Genomic DNA, 21,443 nt, shown 5'->3' with positions numbered 1-21,443 from the left:
ATAGTGCCCAGCACAGTCAGGATCTGAAATTATGTGCAGAAATTATCTACCTTACTGTTAGGACCCGGCACCCTTTCCTGCTAGTTCCTGCCCCCCCAAGACAGTGCCTTGATGGGGTCCCTGCAGTCGACAGCCAACAGCAGAGCCCATCATCATCAGGGTAGTTCCACCTTCTCCAGCTCTTTATCCTAAACAGATCCAGGCATGGCCAAGCATTGGCAGGGAGAGGGGGACAGTGGTTTAGCTCAATGACAGACCTGGTTTTTGGGGCCAATGGTTTCAGATTTTCCATCAGAATAATGTTTTAATAGTAGACAGCTGTTTAACAAACAGTATGAAATGTTATTCAGGCCTAATATCAACAGCAGGAGAAAATGAATAAAGGTCATATTGAGCACTAGATCTTCTAACCAAAAGAGAAAAGGCAGCATTGTAGGCAGAGGCAACTGAATGTGGCACAGCGTTCCTGGCATATCACACATACAGTGTGGGGGACAAGATGGGAAAGAGATCAGACAGGCAGGGGCCAGGGAGGCCGTCGATCCAGACCGAGAACACAGCTGTCATTCTGTAGTCATGGGGAGTCTAAACACCTAAGCTAAGCAATGAATGTCAAATCAGCATTGGGGGTAGGACCATCTGGCTACACTGCAAAGAATGAATTTGAGGCAGGAGTTGATAAACTACTACCTGCAGGCCAAATGTGGATTTTGTAAATAAAGTTATACTGCAACACATTCTTGCCCATTAGTCTATATATTTTTCCATGCCTGCTTTCACATTGCAACAGCAGAGCTAAATAGCTGAAACAGAGACCTCACACAGCCTAGAAAGACTAAACTATTTACTATCTCGCCCTATTCAGAAGTTTGCCAACTCGATTCAAAGATTGGAGATTAAGGAACCAATCAGAATGTTCCTGCAGTAGGCACAGAATTAACAAAGGCCTGAACTGGGGAGCCTGGGTGGCTCAGTGGTTGAGTGTCTACCTTTGGCTCAGGGCGTGATCCCAAAGTCCAGGATCGAATCCTGCATCAGGCTCCTTGCATAGAGCCTGCTTCTCCCTCTGCCTATGTCTCTGCCTCTCTGTGTGTCTCTCATGAATAAATAAATAAAATCTTAAAAAAAAAAAATGCCTGAACTAAAGTAGTGTTTCAAGGACAGAGGTGGTTAGAGCACTGAGAAATGTTTAAGAGGTGATCCTGGTCAAGAAATGGGGGGAGGAGGAGCTTTGAGGATGACTCCTATGAGGTCTGCAGCTCCTGTGGGCAGGTGCGGCCATGAACTCGGGTCAGGAATGCAGAAGTGAAGCTGGCAGTACAGGACAGAAAGAGGCGGTGGAAGCAATGGGATCCAGGACAGAATTCCAAAGGTCAAAGGGAAGTCACCCATCAGGATGACCTAAAATCAGGAGGGGGATCCTCTCCCTAAAGAGAAAGGAGGGAGCAGGAGGAGGGCAGTATACACTCAAGAGCACCTACCCCAAAGGAGATCACAACTTGCCCCCTGAGCTTTCTCTCCTGCATCTGACAGGCTTCTTCTTCTTCTTCTTCTTCTTTTTTTTTTTTTTTTTTTTTTAAGAGAGAGGGAAAGGCAGAGGGAAACAGAGAATCTCAAACCAACTCCTCAGTGAGCGTGGAGCCTGATGATTTGGAGCCTGATCTCACGACCGAGATCATGACCAAGAACTGACTACGCCACCCAGGCGCCCCTGACATCCTTTCTTTTTATCTTCTCATGCAGTTACTGAAACAAACACAATGTTAGGAGAAAAAGGACAAATCAACTAACCTGATCCAGATCTCAGTTCCAAGCCTTTAGCTTTTAGTCTTGAGTGAATAAATTCTTCTTTTTCCTAAAAAAAAAAGACAACGATCAGAATGCCTTTTCTTCATCTTTTCATCTTTCCTTGGCTAGGACACAGCTTGAAGTATTCTGGAAAATCTGGATAGAGATTTCTGAGAAAGGACTCATCTCCAAACCTGCTTTAAGTCATCTGAATTTGGTTAAAAGTCCCATGCTTGAAGTAGGATTTGAAAACAAGATGCCTAATTAACTTTGAGAGGCACTGTTTGTTTATAAACCCACAGAATAAGATAAATATAATCTGTGTGACACAGCCTGCCCAAACAGTTGGACATATAAAGCTTAAATGCATTTCTTCTGGATTAGAATATTTCTAATTTGGGACACCTGAGTGGCTCAGCAGTTGAGCGCTTGCCTTTGGCACAGAATGTGATCCTGGGGTCCTGGGATCAAGTCTCACATCAGGCTCCCTGCGTGGAGCCTGCTTCTCTCTCTGCCTCTCTCTCTCTCTCTGTGTCTCTCAAGAATAAATAAATAAAATCTTAAAAAAATACATTGATTCTCAGAATGAAATCATATCATAAAAGGCCATATTTTCTTTTTTTTAAGATTTTATTTATTAAAAAAAATTTATTTATTCATGAATGACAGAGAGAGAGAGAGAGAGAGAGAGAGAGAGAAGCAGGCTCCATGCAGGGAGTCGGTCGTGGGACTTGATCCCAGGTCTCCAGGATCAGGCCCTGGGCTGAAGGCGGCGCTAAACCGCTGAGCCACCCGGGCTGCCCAAAAAGCCATATCTTCATAAACATAAACACACACACATTCTAGTTCTGGCTCTGTTACTCCTTTTAACTACTTGAAAGTCTCAAGCTCTGTGATTTTACGATGACTGATAATTCTTATATATGGTTACAAAATTGATTTAAAAATTATATGCATACATACATGCACATATCTGTATATATGTATGAGAGAAGGAAGGGTGAGGATGGAGGGAGGAAGGATGGGAGGGACCAAGTGAGGACCAAGTACCAGAAAGGAAAAGAGTAGGGTTCTAGCACCCCCAAGTGGCCACCTGTGTTATTTCTTTCTCATTCTGACCTCCGGTCTAAGCTTACCTTTCGAAATGTCAAATTCTGGTTTGCCCAGAACTGTTGGTTCCATTCTTGTGTTTCTTGTCTTAATTGTCTTAGCTTTTGTTCCAACGGTGACTCGCTTTCCGGGATGTAAAAGTGAATGGGTCGAAGGTTTGAATGTTTATCTGGGGGTCCTATCCAGTCACGGCAAGATTTTCTCGGAGGGCAGAATCCTGAGACCTTTAACAAAACGCACAGGAGGAGCATGAACTAAACAAATACCTTGTATTATAAAATGAACAGTCTAGGTTTACTTAAATCCCTCATTAGCTTCCTCTTTTTAAGAGTATGTGTCAGAGGGCAGCCCCGGTGGTGCAGTGGTTTAGCGCCGCCTGCAGCCCAGGGCGTGATCCTGGAGACCCGGGATCAAGTCCCACGTCGGGCTCCCCGCATGGAGCCTGCTTCTCCCTCTGCCTGTGTCTCTGCCTCTCTCTCTCTGTGTCTCTCATAAATAAATAAATAAAATTAAAAAAAAAAAAGTATGTGTCAGAGAATATCTAAGTTAAAAAATCTATAATAAATATTATTAACATGAACACTGTACAGAACATGTTCAACAATGGCACCAGAGTAAATCAACATCCAAATGTAAAAAAAAATCTCAAGCTGTACTTTGTACTGTATACAAAACTAACTCAAAATGGATCAAAGACCTAAATGTAAAATCTAAAACTATAAAACTTCTAATACAGTAAAAAATGTTTACAACCCTTAGACTAGGCAAACATTGTTTAGATACAACACCAAAAGCAAATCCACAAAATAAAACAGACAAGCCACATTTAAAAATGGGCAAAATAGCCAAATAAAACTTTCTCTTTAGAAGATATATGGATGGCAAATAAACACATAAAAGCATGCTCAACATCACTAGTCATTAGGGAGATGCAAATCAGGGGTGCCCAGGCGGCTCAGTGGTTGAGCGTCTGCCTTTGGCTCAGCTCATGATCCCGGGGTCCTGGGATCAAGTCCTGCAACGGGCCCCCCGCAGGGAGTCAACTTCTCCCTCTGCCTGTGTCTCTGCCTCTTTTTGTGTGTCTCTCATGAATAAATAAATTAAAATCTTAAAAAAAGAAACAGGGAAATGCAAATCAAAACCACAATGAGAGGGGATCCCTGGGTGGCTCAGCGATTTGGCGCCTGCCTTTGGCCCAGGGCACGATCCTGGAGTCCTGGGATCGAGACCCACGTCGGGCTCCCTGCATGGAGCCTGCTTCTCCCTCCTCCTGTGTCTCTGCCTCTATGTCTATCATAAAATAAATAAGTAAATCTTAAAAAACAAAAACAAAACCACAATGAGAAACCACTACACATCTTTTAATATGGCTGAAACAACCAACAAAAATATCTGACAATAGGGCAGCCCAGGTGGCTCAGCGGTTTTGCGCTGCCTTCAGCCCAGGGCATAATATGCAGACCCGGGATCAGTCCCACGTCAGGCTCCATGCATGGGACCTGCTTCTGCCTCTGCCTGTGTCTCTACCTCTGTGTGTGTGTGTGTCTCATGAATAAATAAATAAAAATTTTTAAAAAAAGATGTAAAACAAGTGAGCTCTTACATGCTGCTGGCAGGAATGCAAAACGGTACAGCTACTTTGGGAAGAAGGCTGGCAGTCCGTTAAACATTTTAAAACATAAACCCAACGTACAATCCAGCACAACCTACTCCTAAACATTTATCCAAGATGAACAAATACATATGTTCACACAAAAGTCTGTATGTGACAATTAAAAGTGGCTTTATTTATAATCACCCAAAGCTGGAAACAGCCTAAATGTCCCCCTCACTGGTGAATGGAAAAACAAAGTATTGTCTATCCACACAATGGGTACTCTTCAACAATAGAGAACCACATGCAACATCGTGTTCACTGAAAAAGCCACATCAAGAGATTGCTTACTATAGGATTTTACCTATATGACATTCTGGGAAAGACAGGTACTGGGGTAGAGGAAGGAATTTTCTGGGCTGATGAAAATGTTCTCTCTCTTGAATTGTGGTGCTGGTGCATACATCTATCAGCAGTCAATGTCACTGTATATAAACTGGGCTTCAATAAATGTGATACTAGGGCACCCGGGTGGCTCAGCGGTTTAGTGCCATCTTCAGCTTAGGGTGTGATCCTGGAGTTCCAGGATCGAGTCCCACATCAGGCTCTCTGCATGGAGCCTGCTTCTCCCTCTGCCTGTGTCTCTGCCTCTCTCTCTGTGTCTCTCATGAATAAATAAGATCAATCAATTAATCAATCAATAAATGTCATACTAAAATAAAAAGATCAGTTGAGTAACCAAAAGACTAGCTTTCCATTTGTCTATTAAAAGATCAATGGAACCAAAACTCACGGGGGGTTGGAACCCACTCAACTCAGAAATCTCTTCTATGTTATTAGTCTTTTTTTTTTTTAAACACACACTCTGTTGACTGTGACTTCTACCTCCAACAGAGTTCCTCCCACGTGCCCTGTCTGCCTCAACAACTGGCAAACTAGCAGCAACAGAAAGGAGCAAACCACTGAGACACGCAGCAATGAGTCTTAGAACAACATACAGACTGAAAAGCCAGGCATGAAAGAGGATGTGCTGTGGAAATGCACCATGTGGCATTCTAGAAAATATTCCATCAGTGGTTGGCAGAGTTGAGGGTGAAAGTGACGGATCTTGGAGAGGTGACTGCAAAGACTCAGGTTTGTCAAAATTCATCAAACATACACTTTAGGGATGCCTGGGTGGCTCAGCGGTTGAGCTTCTGCCTTTGGCTCAGGTTGTGATCCCAGGGTCCGGGATCAAGTCCCACATTCAGGCTCCCTGCAAGAAGCCTGCTTCTGCCTCTGCCTATGTCTCTGCCTCTCTCTGTGTGTCTCTTATGAATGAATAAATAAAATCTTTAAAAACAAAAACAGGGATCCCTGGGTGGCTCAGTGATTTAGAGCCTGTTTTTGGCCCAGAGCGTGATCCTGGAGACACGGGATCGAGTCCCGCGTCAGGCTCCCTGCATGGAGCCTGCTTCTCCCTCTGCCTGTGTCTCTCTGTGTTTCTCATGAATAAATAAATAAAATCTTTAAAAACAAACAAACAAACAAACAAACAAACAAAAAGTACACTTTAAAGGTGTGTACTCATTTTACCGGATACAAATTATACTTCAAAGTCAATTAAAAGAATGGTTAAAACTGGGATCCCTGGGTGGCGCAGCGGTTTGGCGCCTGCCTTTGGCCCAGGGCGCGATCTGGGAGACCCTGGATCGAATCCCACTTTGGGCTCCCGGTGCATGGAGCCTGCTTCTCCCTCTGCCTGTGTCTCTGCCTCTCTCTCTCTCTCTGTGACTTTCATAAACAAATAAAAATTAAAAAAAAAAAAAAAAAAGAATGGTTAAAACTTACAAACACCAAAAAAAAAAAATACATAATTAATATTTTTCCCTTTGGAAGACGCTTCACTGAAATACTGAAGGTATTTCAGTACTTCATAATCACCATTACAAGATGCAACTTCCAGGGAACAGATATGCAGACCTTGCAAATTTTATTTTTTATTTTTTTTTTTATTTAAAGATTTTCATTTATTTATTCGTGAGAGACACACACACACAGAGACAGAGACACAGGCAGAGGGAGAAGCAGGCTCCATGCAGAGAGCCTGACATGGGAATCGATCCCAGGTCTCCAGGATCACACCATGGGCTGAACGCAACGCTAAACCGCTGAGCCACCTGGGCTGCCCAGACCTTGCAAATTTTAATATAAAGTAGATTTTGTGTATCTGGCTACTCACTGATACTTTAATTTGAAAAAGTAGAATAGCTAATAATTTTACAAATACAATGTGGCTAGCATTTAGTGACAGCCGACTTGGCCTGAGTAGCACGGGAAGGGAGAGACCCCAAGCAAGAGTTCACATCTGCTCAGCTCCATATATAATCCTCAGCCCTCCTGTCCCTGGACTCAACCCTTGACAATTAAGCTAAATGGGCAGCCCGGGACTGCCCCGAGGCTCTCCAGCAGACTCCGCGCTGAGTTTAGGCCCAATGTAAAGCTCAATCCCAGGGCCCTGATATGACCTGAGCCGAAACCAAGAGTTGGCCACTCAACCGGCTAAGCCACATGGATGTTCCCCACCCCCACCAGAGGCACTATTTAGAAAACACAGCTTCTTAGTTTTTGCTTCTCTGGCTGCACAAATCACCACCAACACATACCATGCGCCCTAACACCCTGACATTACTGACGGAGATTGCTACATGCAAAACTACCCATTGACCTTCCCATTTCTCTTTGTCTTGGATGCTATGACCTTCCTAAATTTTTTAAATTCCCAAGCGTTCTAAAAATAGGAAGAATTTAGAACATGATAAAGAAAATAGCAGGTTTGGTTGGGACGTGGGGTACAAAGCTTGCTGCAGCTACTTAGACTGAGCAGTTCAGAGATCACTGAGGGCATCTCAGGGTTTTATCAGCTCTGAAATCACTCCTGTGAGTTCAGCAGGCCAAGTTCTACTATAAAAATGCAGGCACATCCATTCATGCAAAAAATCTTTTCCTTAACCTGAGAAAGTAGGCAGTTTCTGAGTTACATTATAGCTCTTCCTTCAGGACAACACTGGCACGTGTAATATATTATTAAAAATCTGTGGTCGTGGAGTACCAGGGTTGGTTAAGCCTCTGACTTGGGTTCAGGTCATGATCCCAGGTCCTGGTCCCTACTTCTCCCTCGCCTTCTGCACCTCCCCCATTTGGCTTGCTCTTTCCTTCTCTCTCTCAAATAAATAAAATCTATTTTATTTATTCATGAGACAAAATTTTATTTATTCATGAGAGACGCAGAGAGAGGCAGAAACATAGGCAAAGGGAGAAGCAGGCTCCCTGCAGAAAGCCCAACGCAGGAGTTGATCCCAGGACCCGGGGATCATGACCTGAGCCAAAGGCAGATGCTCAACCACTGAGCCACCCAGATACCCAAATAAATAAAATCTTTAAAAAAATAAAAACAAAAATCTGTGGTCTGTTAACCTCAGCATTGGTAATGTTACCATTGAAAAAACACCCTGCATCTAGAATAAGTGAATGAACAGGAAAGGCTGAAAAGTGATTTCCTCAGACTTTCAAAATGTTTCTTAGAAAAGTATCTTTTAGGGCAGCCCGGTTGGTTCAGCGGTTTACCACCGCCTTCAGCCCAGGGTGTGATCCTGGAGTCCTGGGATCGAGTCCCACATCGGGTTCCCTGCATGAAACCTGCTTCTCCCTCTGCCTGTGTCTCTGCCTCTCTCTCTCTCTGCATGTCTCTCATTAATAAATAAATAAAAATCTTTAAAAAAAAAAGTATCTTTTAAAAAAACTCAAACTTGGGGTGCCCAGGTAGCTCAGTCAAGTTAAGCATATGACTCTTGATTTCAGCTAAGGTCATGATCTCAGGCTCCATGCTGGTGCAGAGTCTGCTTGAGATTTTCTCTGCCCCTACACCCTCCCAAAAAAGTAATAAAAATCTAAAAACTCAAACTGTTAGAGTCTTGACAGATCAGGTGAAAGAAGTTGTAACATTTGAGTGAAAAAAAAAATGATTGATAGACAATGCACCATCCTTGCAAAGGAGTTGTAATGAGCTAAAGATGTGGTAACAATTATCGTCACAAAGTGGGATGCCTCCCCTGAAGTTCAAGCAACATTTCCAGCGCAATGACGATGCAGCAGGAGGGATGCAAGGAGGGATCCCCACTCAAGCCTGCTATGGGAGAACACAAGGACTATGGGGCAGAAAGGACAGGAGCCTTTCTCTGCTGTGGCTGGGGGTGGAGGAGCATGGGGACAGTGGTGATGAATCGATGGAACTGCCCCGAGCCATGTGCTGGTTCGTGTTTAATAAGCCTGAGGGACGGGGCAGGGGTGGGGAGGAAGCCTGAGGGACGTATATGATTGCAAGTATGCTAATATAAGGATGTGTGGTACACACTTTACAAATAATAATAATAAAATGATACCCTTACACATAACCAATTAATTCTTACAAACTGTTTTCATTCTTTTAACTATGGCTTTGGTGAGAAACGATTCACATACTATAAAATTAACCCCATTAAATTATGCAATTCAGTGTTTTTAGCATGTTCCCAGAGGTGTGCAAGCATTGCCAATTCCAGAACCTTGTCATCACCCCAAAAAAGAAACCCTGTCCCTATGAACGGTCACTCCCCATTCTTCCGCCCCCAGCTCCTGGCAACAATACTCTACTTTCTGCCTGAATGGATCTGCCTATTGTGGACATTTCATGTTAATGGAATGTTACAATATGTGCTCTTTCGTGACTGGCTTCTTTGTGATTTCAAGGCTCATCCACGTTGTAGCACATGTCAGTACTTCATTCCTTTTTAGGGCTGAACAATATTTCATAGTATGGATTTTGTTTTTTAGATTTTATTTACTTGAGAGAGTGCACAAGCAGGAGGAGGGGGAGAGGAAGAGGGAGAAACAGACTCCCTGCTGAGCAGGGAGAGGATGTGGAGTTTGATCCCAGGACCACAGGGTCATGACCTAAGCCGAAGGTAGACTCTTAACCCACTGAGCCACTTAGGCCCCCTCATCGTATGGATATCACATTTTGTTTATCAGTTCATCAGTTGAAAACATCTGGGTTATTTCCACTTTGGGGTTATTTTTTTAAAAAGATTTTTATTTATTTCTTTATTTTTGAGAGAGAGAGAGAGGCAGCTAGTCCTGAGAGTTAAATTGATCTGAGACAGATCCACACAAGACAAGCACACAGGTCTCGTGTATGCACAAGCCCCACAGGGAAATGAAGACCCAGACAGGGCCCACCGGCTTAGACACAGGTTAAACAAAAATAACCAATTATGAAAAAGTAACTGAAATATATGGGAGACTAGAGGAAGCTGAGAATTATTTTAATCAAGGTCTGTTCCTACAGATTTCTTTCAGTTCCTGGTGAAAGGGAGAGCATCTTTCGCCAGGAGCTTCAGCTCTGGCCTCTTGGAAGAACAGGAGGAGTCAGACCATCCTTCCAGCATCTACTATTTCTCAAAATAACCCTTATGACAAAGTGACCTGCCTGAGAGTGGCATATTCTGCTCCCCTTCAGCACTATAGGCAGCCACAGCTTACACTATTAGTTCACACACCTAGAATGGTTTCGTTTTCTTAAATACATTTTTTTAAAATTTATTCATGAGACACACAGAGAGAGAGGCAGAGACACAGGCAGAGGGAGAAGCAGGCTCCATGGAGGGAGCCTGATGTGGGACTCGATCCCGGAACCCCGGGATCACAACCTGAGTTGAACAGACACCCATCCGCTGAGCCACCCAGGCGTCCCTTTTTAAATACATTTATGAGAAAATAGATGAAACCAAACAGAACTTCAAAAATTATCAACATAATGAGCAAAGTTTGTTTCCTATACGTTTTCTAGAAGGAAGCAAACATAAGTATATGGTATTAGAAAAATAATATGGGGGCACCTGGGTGGGTCAGTCAGTTAAGTGTCTGCCTTTGGCTCAGGTCATGATCTCAGGGTCCTGGGATTGAGCCCCACATCAGGCTACCCACTCAATAGAGAGTCTGCTTCTGCTTCTCCCTCTCCCTCTGCCCCTCCCCCTGCTTGTGCTCTCTTACTACCAAATAATTAAAATCTTTTTTAAAAATTAAAAGAGGGGATCCCTGGGTGGCGCAGCGGTTTAGCGCCTGCCTTTGGCCCAGGGCGCGATCCTGGAGACCCGGGATTGAGTCCCACATCGGGCTCCCTGCATGGAGCCTGCTTCTCCCTCTGCCTGTCTCTGCCTCTGTGTGTGTGTGTCTCTCATGAATAAATAAAATCTTTAAAAAAAAAAAAAAGTGTTTCCAACCAGCTTGCTCTAATGCTCCCTAAAAACCATTTAATCAGTGTGAAGATTTATAAAGTACTAATAAAAATTTAAATCTTATCACTAAATGTTACCATGTAGGGTAGGGACTTAAGTATTACATTTGACTCCTCCATCTCCCTTATTATTCATAGTAGGTCCTGTAGTTTTTACTCCAGCAGTGGTTCCTTCTTTTAATCCCCAGACCTACTCTCCTAATTTACAACCACATAATTCTTTGTTTATACTACTAAACCTCAACTCATTATTTCTGTTCTCCAAACTACTCTTCATAGGTCATATCTTCCTAAAACAGTTCTTCCCTCCTGAAAAAGTATTTCTCATTTTCAATTCAATTCTTAGGTCTCAACTCCCCTTCCATAACGTGATTCTTCTCTATGCTTCAGTTACTACGTTAGGTAACTCCCACCCCACCAGACAATTGCCTTCTCTGAACTCATTCAATGTGTATTTCTATGTGTTTACCTATCCTCTTGCTCTGAAATATTTTAATTACTTTTTCTTTTATATTACTCTTTTGCCAACTAAATTAGAATTAATCCCTATTTTCTACTACATAGCTGTAACAAGTTGCACTTCGTTCTTATAAAATTTTTGGATTATTTTGTATGTGTCTTCTTACTGGAATAGGGAGTGATCATATATTACTTTTTAATTTCTCCACAATTCTTAAGGTAGTACTTTTTATATAGTAGGAGTTAGGATCACTATTTGTTAGATGAATAATAAAGATTTATAACATAATTTGTTTTTCATAAATTGAAAGTAAATTACAAATCACTTTATTCCTTCTGATGAATTCACATCACATTGACTATTAGTCATAACGTAATTACTTGATATTTAGAAATCTTATTAGAAATTTTAAAAATTACAGTATTCCTTTTTTGTTCTATTTTGACCTTAGCAGCTCATCAACCCATTATTTTGAGCAAAGTACACACTGTCATACCTCCTATAATACTTGATCCATGTCTGATGCTTTTCTTCCTTTGTATTTTGGTTTCCACTATTACTTAGAATATTTCCATTTGGCATAAATAATTCACATTATTTGAATACTAAAAAGTTCTTACTATTGAAAATTAATTATACAAGTTTAGAATCTGAGATGAAAAGTGATGGTTTGTAACTGAACTAGCCTTTTGTGTTTCAGAGTACGGAGGAGTTGGAGAAGAATCATGATAACCTACTTAACTGGTGCACAAAATGAACTTAGAAAAGAAATGGCTATGTTGCAAAAAAAAAAATTATGATGGAGATTGTAAGTCGTTACATTTTATTTTATTTTTTAAGATTTTATTTATTTATTTATAGACACAGAGAGAAAGAGGCAGAGACACAGGCAGAGGGAGAAGCAGGCTCCATGCAGGGAGCCCGATGTGGGACTCGATCCTGGGTCCCCAGGATCACACCCCAGGCTGCAGGCAGCACCAAACCGCTGCACCACCGGAGCTGCCCAAGTCGTTACATTTTAAATTGGAAAAATGAGGAGTAATGCAAGCATTGAAATATTTTACTTGGTGAAATATGTATTACACTTATCTAAAAATTAAATGTTTAATATTTTCTTTCATGTAACATCAGCAGCAAGAGATGGCAAGTGTTCCAAAGTCTCTTCAATCCATGTCATTCTGATGATTCTTTGAAGGAAGAACTTGAACCTAAGTAATATGATACAATTATAACATTAGCTAAGAGGCATGTAATTCTTTTAGAGTGGTTTAAAAATTCTAGTGTAAAATACTATACTGTGTTGTTAGCTTAAGTGCAAGACCCTCTACTTGTTGACCTTCACGTAAAGCTGAAGTTATGTGAATAGTAACAATTCTTTTTTAATAGAATATCATTCACCTTTTTTTAAGATTTTATTTATTCATGAGAGACACACACACAGGCCGAGAGAGAGAGAGAGAGAGAAAGAGAGAGAGGCAGAGACACAGGCAGAGGGAGAAGGCGGCTGCATGCAGGGAGCCCGACTCAGGACTTGATCCTGGGTCCCCAGGATCATACATACCCCAGACTGCAGGCGGCGCCAAACGGCTGTGCCACCGGGGCTGCCCTAGTTTCCAGCTTTTTAATAGTAATAGTGTATTTTTCTTTAACGCTTGTCAATGAACTTTTAGCAATAAAGAGGATTAAAAAAAAAAAAAAAGAACCTGATGCAAGGCTTGATCTCATGACCCTAAGATTATGACCTGAGCTGAGCTGAAACCAAGAGTCAGATGCTTAACTGACTGAGCCACCTAGGTGTCCCCACGAAAAATATTTTTATTTTTTTAAAGATTTTATTTATTTATTCATGAGAGAGAGAGAGAGAGAGAGAGAGATTGAGAGAGAGAGAAGCAGAGACACAGGCAGAGGGAGAAGCAGGCTCCATGCAGGGAGCCCGATGTGGGACTCGATCTTGGGACTCCAGGATCACACCCTGGGCCAAAGGCAGGCGCTAAACCGCTGAGCCACCCAGGGATCCCCGAAAAATTTTTTTTAAGAAACATTTCTAAAAGTCACTGTACACGGTTTTTGCCATAAGAACTCTGCCTGATTAGCCCCACTTTCTGAGCAATGCCTGTTAGCAGCTCTGTTGCTTCCTCCAATACTTCTCTGTTATCACCTGCAGACTTTGCGGGGATGATGCTGCTGGAATTACAACTTTCTGTTTCAAGTTAGCTTATCTTATGATTGTTGCCAATAATTTCACTTAGATCACTTTTTCTCAAAAAAAAAAAACTTAAAAAAAATAAAAATAAATAAAAAATAAAAAGATCACTTTTTCTCACAGCAGCAGATTCAAGAACCTACAGCTGACCAAAGTTAAAAAGAGTCACAAGCTGCCCTTTGAGAAGTTCTGCAGATTTGTCCTGGGTTCTGCTGTGGCCCCAGGACACTGAACTCTGGCATCCCCACACTTTAAGGATTCCAACAGCCACACCCACCTCGCCCCATGGTGAGAGTTACAGCGCGTGAGCGACAACTCTGTCATGGGCTAGTCTGAGCAGCTCCAGCTGCCCAGGCCGCACCCTCCCTGTCTACTCTGTCCCCACATCCAGAATGCTGCTAAGCAATCTCTCCAAAACCCCTGCCCCACCCCTACTCCCCCTTCCCTTGAAACCTTCTCCAGTCATTACTCATTACCCTCGGGAGAGTCTAACCCCTTCCTGTGGTCTGGCAGTCGGGGCCTGCTGAGGCGCCAGTCTCTTCTTTTGCCCCCACCCACAGGAGGCTCCTTCAATGACACACCAGCCTGCTTCTTCCTTCCTCAGACTCTGCGTGTGTTCTCGCTGCATCACAGACCACACGTTCCAGGGCACATGTCCACATGCTCCCAGACGCTTCTCAAGCACTTGTTCGTGCCTGCTTCTCCCACAGACCGCAAGCCCACGGCAGCACGGATCACGTCTGTCTGTTCTCTGGTCAGCACAAGCACGCGTCGGAGGAATGGTCTTCCCAGTCTTGACCTTTCCTGTGGACTCTGTTTATGTAAGAAATCCACTTAATCTTCAAAAAGCTCAATTTATATGAACTATTTGGTGGAAAGACACCTAACAAACTAAGATAGCAATTATTGATGAACTGGCATCAGAATGTTCAGAAGTGGGATCCCTGGGTGGCTCAGCGGTTTGGCACCTGTCTTCGGCCCAGGGCGTGATCCTGAAGTCCCGGGATCGAGTCCCACGTTGGGCTCCCTGCGTAGAGCCTGCCTCTCCCTCTGCCTGTGTCTATGCGTCTCTCTCTCTGTGTGTCTCTAATGAATAAATAAATAAAATCTTAAAAAAAAAAAAAAAAAAAAAAAAAGAATGTTCAGTAGTTCTGAGTGAGCCAAAGATCATCGCCGTCTAGCGTTCTTTACATTCTGGGTTCCTGAGGATCCTCAACTGCTAGTTCCTGACGAGTTTCTAGATTTTCCAAAGTCTGTACAGTCAAAGAAGCAGAACCTTAAAGAGCGTTCTAGAATAAGACTCAGGAGAGGGGGAACAGGGCGGTGCTGGTGTAGGTGGACAGGGCAGAGCTGCAGGGCATGTGGGAGCCAGACTGACCGGCTGACTAGGAAGGAGGCAGAGAAGCCTAGCCCAGCTGTCCCCTCCGTGTGTCCAGGACTGCTGCAGGTCCCCACCCCACATTGGACTGCCACGTCCTACACACTGGCTCAGAATGACCATTCGGCACTCATTTCTTGCAGATTCAGACATCTTTACATTTGATCCTAGTTCTTCTGAAGTATCTCTCTCACCCAAAGTTGGACACTTCAGAAGAGGCACGGCCAAGGTGGAAAGCTCCAAATGAAGGGCCAGCAAGTCCACAGGAGAGATCAAATTCATCCTTCCCATGTGACAACAGGGCTCTGCCGGCAGAAAGACACCCTAATCTGCTTACCTAAGACCTGAAACTGCTACTTATCATCATCAAATACTGACTTGATACGAGACTGACCTACCTATCCTTTTCAGAAAGCAACAGGATTGCAGGGTTGCAATACATATTTAACATTTTATCCATCATTCTAAAAACCATTTATGATCTCTGCATTTTCCTTTCCTTTTTTTTTTTTTTTTTTTGAAAAAGCCTTTTAATAAATTATACTTCTCCACAAATTATTTCTGGACTTCTGTCCCAAACCAAACTGGGTTTATACTGGAAGTGAAAGCTTGGTTTAACATCAGAAAAATCAATCAATCCTGATGACAAACGACAAACCCCCAATGTAGTAGTCATTTAAAAAAAAAAAAAAAAAAGGTCAAATCTGAAAGCCTTTAGTCTTAGAAACTAAAGGTGATTCACACAAAGGGACCCAGTGAGTGGAAACAGCTGGCCAGTCCAGGCTCACTTCCAAGGACTTCCATCCCAGGACAGGGGCTCCTCCCCTACCCCATGTTGTCCCCCAAGGGGACAGACGGCCAGGCTTCACCCTAACTGTGCTTCACCAGTTTTACCACCTTCCTGATCTGTATCCCTGCCTCTTCCTCTTATAGGCTGCCTACCAGGAAACATTTAAGGAGCCATCTCAACAATTCATAGCTTCTCGGAGCGACCCTCACCCACACTGAACAAAGCAAGCTCAGAGGCACCAGGAAAGTTCAGTTACTCTTCCTTATCTGTTGCTTCGTGATGGCTCATGTAATCTGCTTGATGGATGGGCTCTGAAACCAACTCTTTCAACTATCCTCAGTTCTCCATTATAATCTGAGAGATTTCATCTTAATTGTAGTAGAGATAGCTCCTCTGCTCTCCCCTATAAATACATGTTCCGTCTTTGCTCATCCAAGAACTGTTATTTAAAAGGGAGGAGAAGAGGCTTGGGGGAGGAAAAAGTCCTTCTGCAAAAGGAAAAATTCCTTTGAGGTTAGAGTAATTACCGTAATTTATGGTTCTTACAGCATCAGCATGTAATGCCTGGTTTGCTCAAAGTGGAATGGCTGTCTCGGAGTGGGACAGGAGGCGGGGGCCGTGTACACAGAACCTAACAGCTCTGCTGGCAGGCAGCCCGACAGTTGTTTCCTCTACACGGAAGAAGGACCGTGCATGTACCTACTTGTCAGACTGAGCTTTCATCACTGTGTCTGGGGGGGCATTAACCTTCCAGGCTTTTCTCTTCAAGTGCAAACTGCCAGCCAGGCAGCCCCATACTGAAGTTCTCCTTGTCCAGCAGTGTAGGCCCAGCCTCATTCTCCATCCCTTCAGCTTTATAGCAGGCCCTTGAGCTCTCCTGGCACACTCCCACTCTGGACTCCCCCCACCCCAGAAGCCAGGATCTCGAATGAAAGACTTTCCTTCTCAGAAGAGCCTGTGCATAGCACAAAGCTCCTGAGTTAAGGTGTCACACTATCAGCCACTGGGGAAACCAGTGGGCAAAGATGAAAGGAACAAATGTTGGCAAAATTTAGTGCTCCTGCAGGTGTTTCCTGGTCTATCATCCTGACACTTCTGAGATGGGAACCTTCTAGAGGGCTGGAATCCCCAGCCTCCCATTCTAGACAGAGGCTAGACACATCGGCATACCACAGTTAGCACTACATAAGAAGACCAGCACATCAGGACCAAACTGGGTTTATACTGGGAGTGAAAGCTTGGTTTAACATCAGAAAAATCAATCAATCCTGATGGAAGATGACAAACCCCCAATGCAGTGGTCATTTAAAAAAAAAAAAAAAAAAAAAAAAGGTCAAATCTGAATGCGGTCAAGGCTCTAGATTACAACTGTCAATTTACAGGAAACACACAGATGGGAGAAGCATGTTAAATTACACCGTGGAAAGCAACAGGAAAATTTAGACTGTGGGAAATTCTACAGGACACATCATTCCCCTGCTCCCAAATAAACTGGTTTGAAAAAAGGAAGGGGATGGAGTCAAAACCTGTAGATCAAAAGAGAACTAAAAAAATATCAATCAAAATGTATAAACCTTACTTATCGGGATCCCTGGGTGGCGCAGCGGTTTGGCGCCTGCCTTTGGTCCAGGGCGCGATCCTGGAGACCCCGGATTGAATCCCACGTTGGGCTCCCGGTGCATGGAGCCTGCTTCTCCCTCTGCCTATGTCTCTGCCTCTCTCTCTCTCTCTCTGTGTGACTATCATAAAATAAATAAAAATTTTTTAAAAATTAAAAAAAATAAACCTTACTTATATCCCAATACAAACTGTAAAAAAGAAAAAAACCCTCAAAATATGATATTTCTAAGATAATTGAAAAATGTGAACACAACATTTGCTGGAAATAAGGAATTATACTATTTTAGCTATTATGTTTATGTGTATTTTAAAAATTCATATATTTTTTTTGAAGATTTTATTTATTTATTCATAAGAGACACAAATAGAGAGAGGTATAGACACAGGCAGAGGGAGAAGCAGGCTCCATGCAGGGAGCCTGACGTGGGACTCGATCCTGGGCCCCTAGGATCATGCCCCAGGCAGCGCCAAACCACAGAGCCACCCGGGCTACCCAAAAATTCATATATTTTATTTTATTTTATTTTATTTTTAAATTTTATTTATTTATGATAGTCATACACACAGAGAGAGAGAGGCAGAGACACAGGCAGAGGGAGAAGCAGGCTCCATGCACCGGGAGCCCGATGTGGGATTCGATCCCGGGTCTCCAGGATCGTGCCCTGGGCCAAAGGCAGGCGCCAAACCGCTGCGCCACCCAGGGATCCCTAAAAATTCATATATTTTAAAGATACATATGTATATAGTTACAAATGATATACACTCTGATATTTGCCATAAAATTATCAAGTGGGGGGGCAGCCCCAGTGGCACAGCGGTTTAGCACCGCCTGTAGCCCAGGGCGTGATCCTGGAGACCCCAGATTGAGTCCCGCATCGGGCTTCCTGCATGGAGCCTGCTTCTCCCTCTGCCTGTGTCTCTGCCTCTCTCTCTCTCTCTTTCTCTCTCTGAATGAATAAATAAATCTTAAAAAAAAAAATATCAAGTGGGGGGATCCCTGGGTGGCTCAGTGGTTTAGCGCCTGCCTCCCGCCCAGGGTGGGATCCCGGGGGCTCAGGGTCCAGTCCCACACTGGGATCCCTGCAGGGAGCCTGCTCCTCCCTCTGCCTGTGTCTCTGCCTCTCTCTCTGTCTGTGTCTCTCATGAATAAATAAATCTCTTTAAAAAAATTATCAAGTGGGGGGAATGGGATAAAGTGGATAACTGTACAAGCAGGGTACTGGATACACAGCAATTCTTATTCTTCTATCTTTGCAGGTTTTAAATTTCCCACAAGTAACATGAAAAGAAATGGGTGCAATTGTCCACATTAACAGAGTAAGGGGAAGCCCTGTGAATTGCTTTACTTGATGAAAAAGCACATGGGGACATAAGACCACCAGACTGAGAGGAAGAACAGCTGCCGTTAGCCCTGACTCTGCTGAGTAACGCCAGGCCAGTCCACCATCTCTCTGGGCCCTGGTCTCCAGAATGGAGTTTTTTAAAAGATTTTATTTATTTATTCATAAGAGACACACAGAGAGAGGCAGAGGGAGAAGCAAGCTCCTCACATGGAGCCCAATGCAGGACTTGATCCCCGGACTGGGATCATGCCCTGAGCCAAAGGCAGATGTTCAACTGCTGAACCACCCAGGCGTCTTTTTTAAGATTTTATTTATTTATTCATGACAGACACACACACAGAGAGAGAGAGAGAGAGAGAGAGAGAGAGAGAGAGAGGCAGAGACACAGGCAGAGGGAGAAGCAGGGAGCCCGATGCAGGACTCGATCCCAGGACCCCGGGATCATACGCTAAGCTGAAGGCAGATGATCAACCGCTGAGCCACCGGGGCGCCCCTCCAGGATGGAGTTTAACCACATGATTTTTTTTTTTTGTTTTACATTTATTTATTTGAGGGGGGTGGGGAGGCAAACTCCCCACTGAGCCCGGAGCCCCACAGGACATGGGGCTCAATCCCAGGGCCCTGAGATCATGACCTGAGCCAAAATCAAGAGTCAGATAGAAGCTTAATGCCTCTAAACACACGATTCTGAAGTCCTCTGCTCCAGCTTTAATTTTTTTCCCAGCAAACTTATTTAATTTTAAAATCCTCTGACAAGACCTCTTACCAGTTTGTCATTTCTCTGGCATTTAACTTCCTACTTAGGTTTACTCTGAATCTGTACTTGTGGGGTGGGGGTGTTTGAAGACCATTCCCTTAAATGAAAATATAAGCAAAATATAGGATCCGCTATTTATCTATAAATTTTGCCTCTCTGTTTGAGAGCATGTTTGGTTCTTTTTTGATCCAAAAATTACTAAAAGAAAAATTGTACTTCATTATCCTCTAGATACAGGAACTATAACATAGATACTCCTCTGTGCAAGCACTGTGATCTTGAGGAAATTCTTCAGTCTTACGTTAAGTTTTCTCATCTGTAAAATGGGAATGATGAAAGCATCTACTTCATAGATTTGTGAAAATAAATTAAAATATGCAAAGCTCTTAGAACAGGGCATGCCGGGGATCCCTGGGTAGCTCAGGGGCTGAGTGTCTGCTGTCAGCTCAGGGGCATGGTCCTGGGGTCCCGGGATTGAGTCCCACATCGGGCTCCCCGCAGGGAGACTGGTCCTCCCTCTCCCTGTGTCTCTGCCTTTCTCTCTGTGTCTCTCATGAATAAATAAATACAATCTTAAAAATAATAATTACCTGGGGAACCAGCCACATACTAGGCAAACACTCAAAGATAAAACCAAACCCATGGGAAACACAAATTACCCTGAAGTAAGAACTGTTCCTTTAAGTTCCATATACTATCTAGCGTAATGGGACACACATTCTAAAAACAAGCAAACAACAGCACAAGTCATAATGCTAGAACAGGACAAGGTCTGCCTCATGGGCCAGCTGCTCCACTTTTCAGCATCATCACAATCGACACCATCAGAGGGGGATCCCTGGGTGGCGCAGCGGGTTGGCACCTGCCTTTGGCCCAGGGCGCGATCCTGGAGACCCGGGATCGAATCCCACATCGAGCTCCCGGTGCATGGAGCCTGCTTCTCCCTCTGCCTGTGTCTCTGCCTCTGTGTGTGTGTGTGTGTGTGTGTTTCATGAATAAATAAATAAAATCTTAAAAAAAAAAAAAAAAGCTTTATTCTAACCAAAAGCTATGTGACAAACCGTGTTTGGGTGTTCTTTTCTTTTCTTTCTTTTTAAGTAATCTCTACACTCAACGTGGGGGCTCAAACTCACACTCCCCAGATCAAGAGTCACGCGCTCCTCCCACAACGGAGCCAGCCAGGTGCCCCTTGCCAGGTGTTCTTTTTTCCAGCGCTAGTTCACGAAATAAGCCACGGGTAAGTGGACGGTTGCTGAGGTTAACTTTGCCCTCCCAGACCGTTTTCAGATACACGTTGAGTATCTTCCTGCCCTAAGACTGAGACACTGGACGGGTTTCTAAGTTGTAGGAATAGAAGTCACAGTTGTGGCCACTGTCACAGGAACTAGGCCAGAGGTGGGGGCGGGGAGGGGGGGTTGACCAGCTGCCCCGCCAACTTCTTGTCCAAACTATAAACTAAACAGAGGGCAGCCCGGGGTGGCTCAGCCGTTAAGCACCTGCCTTCAGCCCGGGGCGTGACCTGGAGACCTGGGATCGATCCCGCGTCGGGCTCCCTGCATGGAGCCTGCTTCTCCCTCTGCCTGTGTCTCTGCCTCTCCCTCTGGGTCTCATGAATAAATGAATAAATCTTAAAAAAAAAAATAAAAATAAACTATAAACTGAACAGAACTTCAAAACTACATTTATAAAAAGCATGCTAACAGCAAAAGACTAACATAGACGAAAACTTACAGGCAGGCACATTTTGGAAGTCCTGCTTTTTTACCCCAGGCTTTCCAGCCTCCACCCTTAGCCTGTTGGCAAATTCCGTGTTTGTGTGCGTAGGCTTCGTTTAAATATTTCGTCTGCAGCCCCACGCTTCCACGTGACAGCTGGAACCAAGGCCCTGGCACTCCGTGGACGAAACACCCTTCCCCTAAGAAGTGCAATTCCTAAAAACGGTCCTTCTTCGTTGCTACAGGTACCCCCGCTAACCTTCCACCCGCGCCTCGCACCTATGCGCGCAGTTCTCCAAACCAGAGCTACGCCCCGGCGGCCCTGCAAGACACGAGGCTCGGGGGCGCGGTCGCTGGCGGAAGAGCGCCCGG

General features: G+C 43.9%; 1 protein-coding gene and 1 long non-coding RNA gene across 3 annotated transcripts in view; both read right to left on the bottom strand.

Annotated features, from left to right (window-relative positions):
* The window catches only part of LOC112657352 (cytochrome c oxidase assembly factor 8), a 32,463-nt gene that overhangs the window by 10,615 nt on the left and 405 nt on the right, over nt 1–21,443 (bottom strand). The window contains exons 1-3 of one of the 2 annotated variants that reach the window (XM_049113515.1): nt 21,088–21,249; nt 2,925–3,122; nt 1,792–1,855 (exon numbers count right to left, since the gene is read on the bottom strand). In XM_049113515.1, the coding sequence (XP_048969472.1) occupies nt 1,792–1,855; nt 2,925–3,122; nt 21,088–21,099 (274 nt within the window). In that variant the 5' untranslated portion in view covers nt 21,100–21,249. Of the gene's footprint in view, nt 1–1,791; nt 1,856–2,924; nt 3,123–21,087; nt 21,250–21,443 lie in introns of those variants that run through there. The other variant, XM_035719582.2, reaches the window with a different exon arrangement.
* Nucleotides 12,072–17,204, bottom strand: LOC112658039 (uncharacterized). The gene is made up of 2 exons (XR_007412583.1): nt 15,041–17,204; nt 12,072–12,473 (listed from the first exon to the last, which is right to left on the bottom strand). It is a non-coding gene; the product is annotated as an uncharacterized LOC112658039 (long non-coding RNA).

Source organism: Canis lupus, chromosome 8, assembly GCF_003254725.2.
Source record: "Canis lupus dingo isolate Sandy chromosome 8, ASM325472v2, whole genome shotgun sequence".
Lineage (NCBI taxonomy): Eukaryota > Metazoa > Chordata > Mammalia > Carnivora > Canidae > Canis > Canis lupus.
Note: the sequence above shows the minus strand (reverse complement) of the source record. Positions and strands in the feature narration are given on the sequence as shown.